The sequence below is a fragment of the Pelodiscus sinensis genome, chromosome 11 (genome assembly GCF_049634645.1).
Source record: "Pelodiscus sinensis isolate JC-2024 chromosome 11, ASM4963464v1, whole genome shotgun sequence".
Classification (NCBI taxonomy): domain Eukaryota; kingdom Metazoa; phylum Chordata; order Testudines; family Trionychidae; genus Pelodiscus; species Pelodiscus sinensis.
This window is the reverse complement of record NC_134721.1, coordinates 33,306,153-33,319,988: the sequence shown is the minus strand read 5'-3', so window position 1 is coordinate 33,319,988 and position 13,836 is coordinate 33,306,153. Positions and strand designations below refer to the sequence as shown.

General features: G+C 51.8%; 1 protein-coding gene across 2 annotated transcripts in view; it reads left to right on the top strand.

Moving 5' to 3' along the window:
• DNAJC4 (DnaJ heat shock protein family (Hsp40) member C4) overlaps positions 1 to 13,836 on the top strand; it is a 97,469-nt gene that overhangs the window by 71,749 nt on the left and 11,884 nt on the right. The window contains exons 4-5 of one of the 2 annotated variants that reach the window (XM_075939059.1): positions 4,373 to 4,578; positions 5,846 to 6,013. In XM_075939059.1, coding sequence (XP_075795174.1) covers positions 4,373 to 4,578; positions 5,846 to 6,013 — 374 coding nt within the window. Of the gene's footprint in view, positions 1 to 4,372; positions 4,579 to 5,842; positions 6,014 to 13,836 lie in introns of both variants that reach the window. The other variant, XM_075939058.1, reaches the window with a different exon arrangement.

Below are 13,836 nucleotides of genomic sequence, written 5' to 3'. Positions count from 1 at the left end.
GAGCATATTTCCCATGTCTGTAGTCTCTTCGATGGGGAATATGGGGGAGTTGCTCCTCTATTCCACCTGTTCCTCCTCCCTTACCTCAGGCTCAAGAATCCTTTGAGGAGCAAGAGGCCTGGGCAGATAAACAGATATTTCTTCATCTTCCCCAGATGAAGTGGCTATTCCTGCCCCACTGACTGTGGTAGATGACATGTGACGCTTTCTAGAGTTAATGAAGCATACCGTGGATTCTTTCCAAATTCCTTTGGAAATGGTCAAAGAGTCACACCTACCCAAGTTGCCCTGCCTATTAATGAGGCCCTGTTGGATCCTGCAAAATCCACTGGCAGAACCCTTTGAAAACTCTGCCAAAGTGTAAACAGACCATCTAAGAAATATTACACACTGGCTAAAGACTCTCTTCACCTATCCAACACCGAACTCCCTGGTTGTGGTGAATGCAGTGAACAAACATGGCAGACAAAATCATGCAAAGGCTACATCATATATAAGGACCAAAAATGTCTTGATCTATTCAGCAAAAAGACCTATTTATCATCCACTCTTCAGTTTAGGATCCCAAACTACCAAGCTCTCATGGATAAATCATTCAAATTATGCCAAATTCACCACCTTTAAATTATCAAGCATCTGCCAGCTAATCAGCGTGAGCAGTCACCTGGTAGGTAGAACATTGATCTGCCTAAGAGACATAACTACATGTCAAACTCCTCAAACTGAAAGCAGTCAGGACTGTTTGAATCCACTTCCTGCCTCTAATCAGGAAGAAATCCATAAAGATTTTCATAGACCGTATAACTTGCATATTCTATATCAGTCAGCTGGGAGGAATCAGGTACCCTCCCTTTGTGCCAAAGCGGTGAAGTTCTGGAACTGGTATATAGCCAGTACCATTCTTATTTTTAGCAATTTATCTTAGGTTTGGCAATTTCCATCCAGAGACTCTCTGGGTAGAGCTCTGACTGTATCATATTGTGCTATGTATCTTTAGATATACAGCCTAGGATGTTGGCCCATTCCACAAGATCTCTATCTGCTGCTATGATATTATTCAGGTTTGTCCCTCTTCTGGACCATTTGTAAGGCTACCACTTGTTCTTCCATGTATACCTTGTCCAAGCAGTATGTAGTGATCCAGTGTTTTAGATCAAATGCTGCCATTGGAAATGTTGTGTCATCTTCAGTCTTGGTTTCAGCTCCAAAGGCCCATCTCCAGCCTGACATGCTACTCAGTAGTCACTTGAAGTTGAGCCCTCATAGAGATGCTATTTGATGGAGAAGGAGAGCTTACTCACCATGTGCAGTAACTGGAATTTTTTGAGATGCGTTTCCCTATGGGTGCTCTAGTGTCTGGCTTCCTTCCCTCTGCTTTGGAGTATTTTTTGTGGTAGAGAAGGAACTAAGGGCAGATCATCCACATAGCCTTATATAGCATTGGAGTGGGCACAGGGAGGTACAAGGCACACAATGGGCCAAACAGGTGTTACTCCCAAAAATTTCAGATTAAAGGCATAAGAAGGCACACACCTCAAAGAACTCTGGTGAGTAAACTGGTGAGTACACAAGATGAGTAAGCTCTCCTTTGGAGCAGAGACACCTCACACCCACTTTTGGAGAAGGGGACAGAAAGTTGAGCTACAGTGTGTCAATATTTGGCGATTCTGTTATGTATAGAGATTAAAACACTGTAATAAACTATACAAGTTACAAGCAAAAGGGTGGCAGAGTGGTCTGTGTTTGTGGAAGGGGTGTATCAATTGGAGTATTGTATGTGTGAAGTGGGAGGTAATAGTCCCACTCCACTTGGTGTTAGTGAGGCCTCAGCTGGAGTACTGTGTCCAGTTCTGGGTGCCCCATTTTAAGAAAGGTTTGGATAAACTGACAAAGAGTCCCAGAGGAGAGTAACAAAAGTGATCAGAGATTTAGAAAATCTGACTTATGAGTAAAAGTTGAAAGAATTGGGCATGTCTAGTCTGAAGAAGAGAAGGCTGGGGAAATACATAGCAGTCTTCAGATGTGTGCAAGGTTCTTATAAAGAGAATGGGAATCAACTGTTTTCCATGTCCACCTAGGGCAGGATAAGAAAGAATCATCTTAGTTTGCCACAGGGGAGATTTAGGTTTGACACTAGGGAAAACTTTCTAACGCTAATGCTAGTTAAGATCTGGAATATTTTACCTCGGGAGATTGTGGAGCTGTTTTCCTTGGAGATTTTTAAGAACCTGCCAAGGATGATCTACATATACTTGGTCCTGTCTTAGTCCAGGGGGATGCACTAAATGGCCTTCTGAGGTATCTTCCAATTCTACATTCCTATGATAACCTCTCTGCTTTCATCAGCTTGCAGGATTTCCATCAGTCTGCTGTCTTTCCATGAGTATGCAAAGCTGGGAGGGCTCTAGGTTTAGCACACAACAGGGGCTGTTAGTCCTGGATTCTGATGTTCAGTCTTTGCTCAGCCAGCAATGTACAATGTGGTTTGGATGAACCTCTTCTCCCATCTGCGTGCCTCAGTTGAGGCAGATTCGGGAGGCCGGATTCCCTGTGCTCTGAGATTTTTGCGTGCAGGCAACCAAATGGTTAACCCAGAGAGGTGGCAGAAGGTCACTGGCATGTTCCTGGGACCATTCTGGCCTAGCTGCTTGTACAGAGCAGGACCGAATCACAGCTCCCAGAGCAGATTCCTGGCCAGCGAGTAACCACCTGGATTCTCCAACTCTTCTCTTCATCCCAAGGATGAACTCAGATGCTGGGAGCAGGGCCCTGCACACCCTAGGGATAGAGGAGTCTGCAGGGACAAAGGAATCATCATCTGCTGGAGATGGAAATTGTTGGCTTTTAACTTTGGAAGCATCTGGCATTCTTTTTTCCGTCCAGTTGAAGGCAATTGCAGCCTGAACCAGGAGGCTGCAAGGCCTGTAGATCAGGAGTGAGAAAATCCCCATGCCCAGGCAATGAGCCCAGAGGAAGGACCTTGACCAGAGATGCTTGGACTCAACTAGGAGCTGAAGTTAGAGCAATTCAGATGAGAGCTCAGGTACCACTTTGTACCAGTGAGGTGATTAACCAGTGGAACAACTTCCCAAGTGCTAGGTGGATTCTCCCTCACAGCAGTGTTACATCTGCTCTACTTCAACCAGGGATTAGTTCAGGTCGTCTTGTGGCCTTTGAGATACAGGAATCAGATTGGCCTCTAGGGCGCCCAAGTCCAGGCCCTGCTGTCTCAGCCAACGGGGCACAGAATCCTGGTTGCTCATGTGCATTTGGGCACATATCCAAATGGTGGCACAAATGCGTGCATGCACCCTTCTGCACAAGCACATGCACACTCTTCTGTTAACAGTTGTATTTCCCCCCTCCCCAGCCTGGTAAAATAGCTGTGGAGAGAAGTAGGCCTGAAAGGCAGGGCACCTGAGTCCAGTGCTTCATTCCTGAAGGGACTCTCCTGGTTTAATGACTCCCTACCAGTGTCAGAATCGCGGTGTCTTGATGCTCACTTCAGTGCCATGGGCACTAGACCAGTCTGTCTCACACACTGTCTCTCCTCACCCGGCCAGTAGCATTTGAAGTATGGCCTGAGACAGAGCCAGTGATTCTCATGTCACCAGACAACTGCCCCCTATGGGTTGCTTCTGGAGGAGTGGAGCAAAATGGGTAGATCTCCCTCTCCAATCCCCTTGGGAGCTGGCTTCCCATGTCAGTTGTCACCAGCACAGAAGCCTGGCAAGAATGTAAACCTCCAAACAGGCCCATTTGTGTGACCTCATGGCAGCACAGCCTTCAGGATACTTGCGTCAAGCAGGGCCAGTGCAAGGTCTAAGAGCAAGCAGCAGGGTCTTAACCAGGAGCCCGTTTACATTCCAGGGGGATTTGCACTCCATAAATGTGAGCAGTGGGCCAGTTCTGATGAGAGTGGGGATAGGTAAGCAGTGCTGGGGGCAGGTTCTGTAGTTCTGTCTTCTCCTGAGCCTGCTGGCCTGAGCTTTAGGTTCAGGGGCAGTGTTTGTTGAGCAGAAGTGGGGCGAGTGCATGAGTGTGCATGTCAGGAATGCGTGTGCACATGGTGTTGATTGGTGCCTGAGTGTGCATCTGGGAGATGTGTGTTCATGTGTGGTGGGGTGCGTGAATGTAGACATGGCAGTCAGGCCTGCTAGCACTGCTTTGCCATTGTGGCTGCCCTGGTGTACTAGGGTTTGTGTACATGGGCAGTTAGTGGACTGTAAGCGTGTGTGCTGTTGATTCACACCCTGACTGGCTATGCACTACCTTGCTGTGTAAACACCTCTGCTGGCTTCCCGGGACTGGGTGATCTTCAGTGCAATACTGTTACCCAGGCCCTCACCCTCCCTCTGTCTCTGTCCCCCAGCTGCACCCTGACAGAGACCCCAACAACCCCAACCTGCACAGCCAGTTCATCCAGTTGAATGAGGCCTATCGGGTGCTGAGCAAGGAGGGCAGCAGGAGGTTATACGACAGCCAGTGGGCCTGGCACGCAACCTGGCCCACTGCGGGCAGGAGCCCCAAGAACAGTCCCTTTGACTTCACAGAGCCAGGACCCAGGTCTAGTGCCAGGTAAGGGCCCTGGAGCCACAATATGGAGCACAGAGGTGATGCTGGAGTAAGTGTCCGGAGCCTGATATCCCGCCAGCTGCCAATGTGAATCAGACCATTGTGGGGTGATTGAAGCCCCCAGCCCCTCACCATGTCTCTTTCCCCTGGTCCCACACTGGTTCTGAGCCAGGGAGGAGACCCCAGCTGGCACTGCAGCTCTAAGGCCAGGCTGTTCTGACCACCTGGTAATCCTGCATGGGTTTTTGCTGAGAAGGGCCAGCACAGGGACCTGAGGCCAGTGCATAGGTGCTGGGAGTTGCAGCTGAAACATGAGCATCTGCTGCTGACAAGCTGTTGAGCATCAGGTTGTGAGGAAGCTGCTAAGCAGGAAAAGGCCACTTGGCCCATCCTGCCCTGGCTGCCCCCACACATCATAACAGCTTGCCACTGACACTAATGACCTGGATCCATAACTTGTTCCATCTGGGCCGCTGCCTCCATGATTGGAGACCAGCCCGTCAATCCCTGACAAAGACTGGTTTGACATCCGATAGCCCACTGTCCTCCCAGCACTGGCTCAGACCAAAGGGCCCATCCAGCCCCATAACACCCATCCTTACACATCAGACCAAGGGGCTCATCCAGCTTGGAATCTCCATCCCCCCGCATCAGATCAAGGGCCCAATCCACCCCAGTAACCCCCATCCCCCCGCATTACCCTCTTCCAGAAGGGGTAATGGGGTGTGAGGACTGCTAGCCTGGGTTGGCTGCATTGGTGGCTGAGTCCCCTCACCAGGGCGGGCCATCCCACAGCTTGCATGTCAGCACCTAGCACTGCTAGGGCGAGGTGCCAGAAGATGAGTGAGTGAGACTGCAACAGACATGCCTTGAGGTGAGTGCTCCCAGCTAGTGCTGGAGTTGGGACAGCCTTCTGCCAGCTCTGGGAAGAAACCATTCAAGCATGTGCTGGGGCAGAACACCATGAGCTTGGGCACTCTGTGTGGAGGGCAAGGAGGGCCCTGCTGAGTTTCACAGGCCACCAGAGTAAGGTGGCCCCATCCGCACTGGAAGGGTTTTGTGGCCCTGAGACTCTGGGAATGTCATAAGTGGCTGATCCAAGGGGCAGATAGAAGCCAGGAGCCCTGACAGCTGGCGCCCTACCCTGAGCCTGCAGCCCTCTCCTTGATCCTTGGAGAGACCCCAGGAGTCCTACCCAGTGACATCAGTCCCCTGAGGTGAGACCTTTCCCCCAACACAGCCCCATCAGTGTCCCTTTGTCTCTCAGCAGTTGGGGGCCTGACAAGAACACGCGCTACTGGGAGCAGTTCCACACTCACCGTGCCGAGGCCTTCTCAGGTGCCCAGGCCAAGCAGAGGCAGCACTGGAACCGACAGCTTTTTGGCTACTGCCTCCTCCTCATGCTGGGCAGCATGGCTGTCCACTACGTGGCTTTCAGGTAGGATGGGTGAGGTATCGGTGGGGCGCTATGCGACAGCCTGCCTGGGAGGAGGCTAGAGGCCTTCAAGGGGGGATCCCAGGGTCATCCTCTGTTCTGCTCCCTCCACAAGGGCAGGCTCATCTCCTGTTTGACAGTTTGGACCCCGGGATATCACCCAATGTGCTGAGGTACTAGGGAGCCCATCTTTTCTGCCAGCCTGGGCACCCTGTAACCCCGTCTTGCTGAGCCAGGCTCTTAAGTCTTCTCCAGCAACATATAGGCAGAGCCACACGCAAATGCAGAACGATACAGACACTGAGATCTACTCTGGGAAAACTCAGCTTAAGGGATTTGCCACAGAATGGATGTGTCCACCTCTCTTGAAGAGCAAACCCAAAGATACGAAATTTGCCTCCTTTCTCAATGTGGAAGAAAGGATGCACAGCTCCCCCAACTCCTGTGAGAAATCACATACACTGGGTTATATTATAAAGAAGAAATGAGTTTATAACTACATACGGTGGATTTTAAGTGGTTAAAGCAAACAGAGCAAAGCAGATAACTAAGAAAATAATTCAAATCACAAACTAAGATTCCTTCATAGGTCAGGTATCTTTACAGCCTAGGTCTAGCAGTTCTTCCCACCCCCAGAGCTGTCCCATCCATAAGATGGTTCAAGGTGGCCGCACCAGGCCCCATGCTTTTGGAGACCCTGCAGTGGCCACTCCAACCATCCTATGGACGGGACATGGGATTATTTGAGGTTGGGAGCCTGGCGCTCACTGTGGTGGCAGGAGATGGAACATCCCAGCAGCCTGCTCTGCCCCACTGCCCTCTCCTGGCCCACTGTGCATGGCTTCTGAGTGGCAGCAGGAAGCAGAGCACCCTGGGGCTCTCTGCCTCCCACTTCCTCTGAGAAGCTGTGCACAGCACACCGGGAGAGGACAGTGGAGTGATACACAACGGAGCAGTCTGCCAGGCAGCTCCAGTTCCCGCTGCCCTGGTGAGTAGGGAAGGCAAGCATTGCTGCCACCATGCCAGACCCCTATAATCCCTCAGGCTTCATGGCTCAGGGCGGAGCAGAGGCAGGGCTTGGGGAAGGAGTGAGATGGGGCCTGTGTCCCCCTCAGGATGGCCCTTCCCATCCCAGTGTTTTCAGGTGTTTTCAAGTATCTGTTTGGGTGTGGAGGTGGAGGAGAAGAAAACTGAAGACTTTGATTATTTTCTTCCCATGCCTTATTAAGGATTTCCATAAAGCAGGAATCCTTTGTTTGATTCCCCCATCTCCTAGTGGAACAATTCAGCAGTCCAAGATGGAGGTTAGTATCAGGTGACTAGGATACCTGACTCAGCATACATGAGTCAGTAGCTGTGTGGAGAGTCCACAGAGAGGCCAAGTCCTTTCAATGTCCATTTTCCTCATTCATGGGCCATCAGCTCTCTCTGGCTTTTCTCTTTTTGTACCTGATGTGTTAGCAGTCAGTGTCACCCAAAGTAGCACAGATGAACTATAGACACATGGTTAATATTCCTAATTTCAGATACAAAATTGATACATGCACACAAATAGGATAATCATATTCAGTAAATCATAACCTTTCCAATGATACCTTACATGAGTTAGCTTGTGTAAAGTATATCTTAGTTATTCCATATTCATATCATAAGCATATTTTCATAAAGAATATGGAGTGTTATGTCACACCCTACAGTCTGTTCTACCCCCACCCCTCTTCCAAGGACATGATCTCTACTTTCTATTCCAATCCCACTCCAAGGGCAGGATCATCCCATAGTCTACTGTGTCCTTCCCCCAGAACAGAGTCATTGCCTCCAGTCACTTTTCCCCAGAAGGAAGGCTCACTCGCTACAGTCAGGTCTCCAGGACTCTGGTCTTGGCAGTCCTCTCCTCTACCTCGTGAAGAGACAGTTGCTTAGGCTAATATGCTCTCTCTATTGTGGGTTGTTCCACAAGAGCCCACAGAAGTGTCCTTTTCCCCAAATGCCTCTCTGGGCCCTGCACACCTCCCTCTCCCAGAGCCTGAAGACAGTATCTGGGCCCCCACAGGGGGCATGGGATCCACAGTAGGGCTATGTCTAGACTGCAGGCGGATCTTTCAAAAGAGCCTCTTTCGAAAGATCGCGTCTAGACTGCAGGCGGATCTTTCGAAAGAGCAATCCGCTTTTTCGAAAGAGAGCACCCAGCGAGTCTGGATACTCTCTTTCGAGGAAGCCCTATTTACATTGAAGAACGCCTTCTTTCGAAAGAGGAACTTTCGAAAGAAGGCGTTCTTCCTCGTGAAACGAGGTTTACCGCCATCGAAAGAAAAGCCGCGTTCTTTCGAAATTATTTCGAAAGAACGCGGCTTGAGTCTGGACGCAGGGGAAGTTTTTTCGGGAAAAGGCTACTTTTCCCGAAAAAACCCCTGAGTCTGGACACAGCCTAGGAGGAGAGGAATGGACTTTTAAGAAGGGGCAGCTGATATGAAGTGTCCATCCAAGCCCCACCCTTCATCATATAATCCCTTCTCCACTGATTCCTGGTGCCATTCTGTGCCTCAGTTTCCCCATCTGTAGAATGGGGGGATGACACCCGTTGGCACTGCCACCCATAACTCTGATGTGGCAGATCAGCACCAGCATGCACCTTAGGGTCCTGGCACCAACAGAGCTATAGGAAACTTGGCTGGAGGTGGGTGTTGCACTGACCCTCGCTCTGGTTGTGGGGTGAAGTCTTCGTCTCATTGCATTTCCTGGAAGCCATCTGGTGCTGTCTTGCCTGGTATCTGGTCTGTTCTGTACCATCCCAGCATGCCTCTTCAGAGAGACCTGGGTCAGATGATCAGGAGTTGTGCTGGGTGGGGTGTGGTTGGGTATCTCCCTGCTTTCCTTGCCATTGCGCCCCAATGTCATCCCCACCAGCCCAAGCCCCCTCCAATCAGTATTTTCCCACCCACGCCCACCAGCGTAAGCCCGTCTTGATCTCAGCTTCCCATGTGGCTGACCTTCCCACTCGCATCGCCATCTGCCCCCTTGCCTCTCACCATGATCTGTCTCCCACACAGCCAGTGTCACTTTGCAGCTCCAGCCCATGCCCCCCTCACTCCCAGTCTCAACAGGACCCTGGCACCTCAGTCCAGCTTCCCATTATCCAGCACAGCTGGGCACGCATTTGTAAGGCATCATCATACATCTGGGCAACTGTGGCAGTGTTGCCAGCCAAAGAGTTGGGGAGCCGACAGTGTGGTTTCTCTTAACCCAACACCAGCCAGAGACTTGCCCCTGAGGAGCCAATATCCCAGGGCACCTGCTAGCACTGGGAGCAGCTCTCCCCTGGCCCTCGAGGCATGGAGCATACATACACCTGCTTCCCTAGGGAAGCATCTGGGTCACCCTTCCCAGAATGTGGATTCTGCCACCGTCTGCCCAGGGCTTCCATCAGAACCTTTTGTTTCTTATTAATATTTTAGCACATTAATGATTCTCATAAATTAACAGTGGCAGGGTTTTAGGGTCAGGCTCCAGCTGCTGGCTGCCCAGTCCCCTACAGGGGTGTGGCCAGGGTCTGACTACCTGGCCCTGCCCAGCAGAGGTCTTAGATCAGTGTTTCTTAAAGTGTGTTCCACGGCACACCAGTGTGCTGCGAGGCAGTCGGAGGTGTGCTGCAGAGATATGGTGACCATATGTCCCCTTTTTTCTGGGACAGTCGCGAATTTAAAGACACCTAGCGCTAGTGCAGCGTCTTTGGCAACTCTCCACCTCCACCCAGCACCTAAGTGGCTCCCTTGGTGCTTTGCGTGGGGAGCCAGGGCTGCTGACGGTGGTGTGCAGTGTCCAGATCTCCGAGCTCATGTGCAGCGCACGCCGCCGTCCAGCACCCCCCCTTCCCCGCGTGGCCCTTCCCTCCCGCTGTGGGACTGCCTCCACCGTGCGCGGCCGCCAGCCCGGCCTCCTCCATCCACAGGCGGCAGCCGCCGCTGCTAGAGGAGGAGGGGCACTGGTTGGAGGTCAAACCCGGTGAGCCGCTCCTGGGAGCTGCCACTGGAGTCCCAGCAGGTAGCGTGCAGAGCCTGGCTGGAGTGCTGCAGAGCGTGGTACGTTCAGGATCTGCCAGTGCGCTCTGTGCATGGCCCTTTCTCCCACTGCTCTTTCCCACCCCGCTGGGAGAGTGGCATTGCATGGACCCACTCGCCCTGCTGCGCGCCGTAAGCCAGGTCTGGTAGGGTGGGGGGGTTTCTCCCCTCCCCCCCCCCGCCGTGTTCCTCCTAAGGGAGCCAAAGCTGTGCAGGGACTGGAGTGCACTAAAATTAGCACCGCAAGCAGCCCAGCTCCAGGCCCAGCAAGCAGTCGTGCCCCAGAAGCAGCTGGGGCCAGGGCTGCAGGGACTTCTGGGGCCCGACCACAAACTGCAGCCCCGCAAACTAGAAGGCAAAAGGTGGAGGAGGGGCATGGAGCAAACTTGGGGTGGGAGAGGAAGGGGCTTGTGCTGAGGGGAGGGGGGCAGGGCAGGAGAAGAAAGGGGAAGGCATCAAGGGACAGGGTGGAGGAGAGATAAATGCCAGGGGGCCAAGTGGAGACAATGAGGAAAAGAGCAGGAGGAGGGAGGGAAGGTGTCAGTGGGGGTGGGAGGATGGAGAGGACAGGGTAATGTTTGGAGAGGTATTGGGGGCAAGAGGGAGGAAGGGGAGGGGGAGGTGCTGGGAGAAGTGTTGAAAGGAGGGGTGGGCATGAAGAAGGAGAAGATGGAGTAAGTGATATGTGAGGGCACAGAAGGGCATGAGAGGAACTGGGGCAGAGGGTGGTGAAGAGATGGGCATCAGGGAAAAAGAGGGCAAGGGGGGCAAGAGCAATGACGGAAGGAGGAGGCACCAGGAGGTTGCAGGGGTAAGGGAAGGTGCAGGTGCCAGGGGATTCTGGGGGTGAAGCAGAAGGGCAGACACCTGCAGGGGAGGGACCAGCACCAGAGGAGAGAGGCAGGGCAGGTGTGTAGAGAGAGGTGTTAGGAGAGGAGATGAGGAGGGGTAGCTACACATGATCAGAGGGGGGCTACTGGAGGAGTGGGCACAGGGGAGAGAGAAGGGCTGGTGCAGAGGGCAGGTCCCATGAGGGCTGAGGACAGTGAGAAAGGCAGGAGTCAGGACAGCAGAGGAGGGTGAGGGGGTGGGGGGCAGCAGGCACCAGGGGAGCTGATTGAGTAAGGGGAGGAGACAGGGCAGCAGAGAGAAAAGGTAAAGGTTTATAAGATATTTATTAATAACTTGGGTGCCACAGTGGCACATCCAAACAGCCACATGAATTCAATACTAATGCACAACACAAAATTCATTCTGCTTATGGGAGGAAAAGAGGGAACACTTCCCCCAGCCTCTCCTCCCCCCTGAGTTAATGTGATACAAATTGGGCTAATGCAGTTGCAGGATAGTTGCATGAGGGGGGTTTGGTGGGGGTCAAACTCATTCCTGTTGGTAGGAGGATGGTGGGAAAAGTGTTAAAAAATCCTTGGTGTTCCCCATAAAAAAAATTATTGTTTGGTGTTCCTCAGTCTTAAAAGGCTTAAGAAACACTGTCTGGGTATGTCTACACTAGCCACCCTAGTTCGAACTAGGGGGGCTAATGTAGTCATTCGAACTTGCAAATGAAGCCCGAGATTTAAATATCCTGGGCTTTATTTGCATATTCCTGGGCGCCGCCATTTTTAAATGCCCCATAGTTCAAACTAGCTGCCCACGGCTACACACGGCACGGGCTAGGTAGTTCAAATTAAAGCTCCTAATTCGAACTACTGTTACTCCTTCTGCAATGAGGAGTAACGGTAGTTCGAATTAGGAGCTTTAATTCAAACTACCTAGCCCGTGCCATGTATAGTCGCGGGCAGGTAATTCAAACTACAGGGCATTTAAAAATGGCAGCTCCCGGGAACATGCAAATAAAGCCCAGGATATTTAAATCCCGGGCTTCATTTGCAACTTCGAATGACTACGTTAGCCACCCTAGTTCGAACTAGGGTGGTAGGGTAGACATACCCTCTTAGGTACTCCTCGTGGAATGAGGTGTACTGGTAGTTCGAATTAGAAAGCCTAATTCGAACTACCTACTCCGTGCCGCGTGTAGCCGCGGGCACGGAGTCCGCACTAACGGGGATTTAAAAATGGCGGCGCCCAGCAAGATGCAAATGAAGCCCGGGATATTTAAATCCCGGGCTTCATTTGCAACTTCGAATGACTACATTAACCACCCTAGTTCGAACTAGGGTGGTAGTGTAGACATACCCTTAGAGACTGGCCACCTGTAACACAGACTGTTATTAAAATACCTTGAAATGGAGCCCAGCCACAGGATTGGACCCTGAGAGACCAAGAGAGAATCCCTGTCTTCAGACCCTCCTCCCTGCTTCTCACTTCCCAAGAAACTAAGGGAGAACTGATCCCTGCAGCTGCTTGGTCAGGCTTGCTTTACCGTGGTCCCTGCTCTCTGGAGCCTGGACTCCCCTGGGTGAAGGGGCTGCGAGCTGAATGCACACCCAGCACCAATGGACAAAGCACTGTGTGTTTGCAGGGAAGTCAGGGAAGAGGCTGCAGCCTGCCTGACCACTAGCTGGAGCATCTCCTCAGCCCCCCATTTCCCTGTGATCCCAGGCTTCCAGTAGACAAGATCTGGGGCCACTTGTTAGAGAAATGGCACATAAAGCAAGAGAGACCCACCAGCTTATCTGTGCTCTGGGAACTCACACAGCAATCAGTGCGGTGACGTGCAGGGAAGGGCTCAGAAACATGCTATGCATGCCAAGTGACCAGGAGTGGGGGTGGCACAGCAAGGGAACTGGCAGGAGTTGTGCCTGGGAACCACAGGGTTGTGACAAGCCTTCAAATGGCTCTTTGGAATAGGCCTAGCAAAATCCAGCTCTGTCAAATGGAAGAGGCATAGTCCTGTCGTTAAGGAACAGTGCTGGAGGATGAAAAGACGCCCTTTTTGTGCCAGGAGCTAGAGAGAGATCCGGCCCCTGCTTTGCTGGGTACTGCACAGATACCCCATGAAAGATAATCCCTGCTCCAGACAACTCACAATCTAAACAGCAAAGGGTGGAGGTGCGGGGTATTGAGGCAGCCATGTATTCCACACAGGTGTGCTGCACTAAGTGCACTGGAGCTGGAGAACTTTGCTTGGCAGAACCCATAGAAGCAACGGTCACACCTCATGGTCGTAGCCCTGAGCTTGGCTATATGAGGTGCTACTGCCCTGACTCTCCTCAGTTCCTTCTCAGTGCCTGTGGCTGGCATCAGAGCTCTGTGTGGTTATCACCGCACAGTCTCTATCTCATTTGTCTGAGTGTTTTCTTTGTGTGTATATAGTTGAGAGTTAGCAGTACCCTAGATTGCTTAGTTATGTGGGAATTAGTTAGAATACTTACTGTCCTCTGGGATGCCCTCATCAGGGCTGACTCTGTCTGTCATAGAGAGGGGGGATGATTCCTAACAGTGATCCCCATGCAAGGTGCTTGTGATTAGGGAAGGGACATGCTCAGGAGAGGTGCTTTGTTTGTAAGTTGATTACCAAAAGAGCCCTGATTACCCAGACTTACATCTGAAGCAGCACCTCCTCGAGCAGGCCTGTTTCGGCACCGAGGCCCGCGTTTGAGCGTGGTGAATGAGTCCACTCCACATTCCAGTGCTAGAGTCTCCCCAAGGAGGAGCCATTTGCTGTCTTCTGTGGCACAGAGGAAGAAGTCCCGTAAAACTAATTGGGACTATCTCAGGGATTGTGGACATCCTTCCTCCTCCTCCTCTTAGATTGACTCTGTGCCACTTTGGACATGTGGGATGGAACAGATCCATCAAATCCCT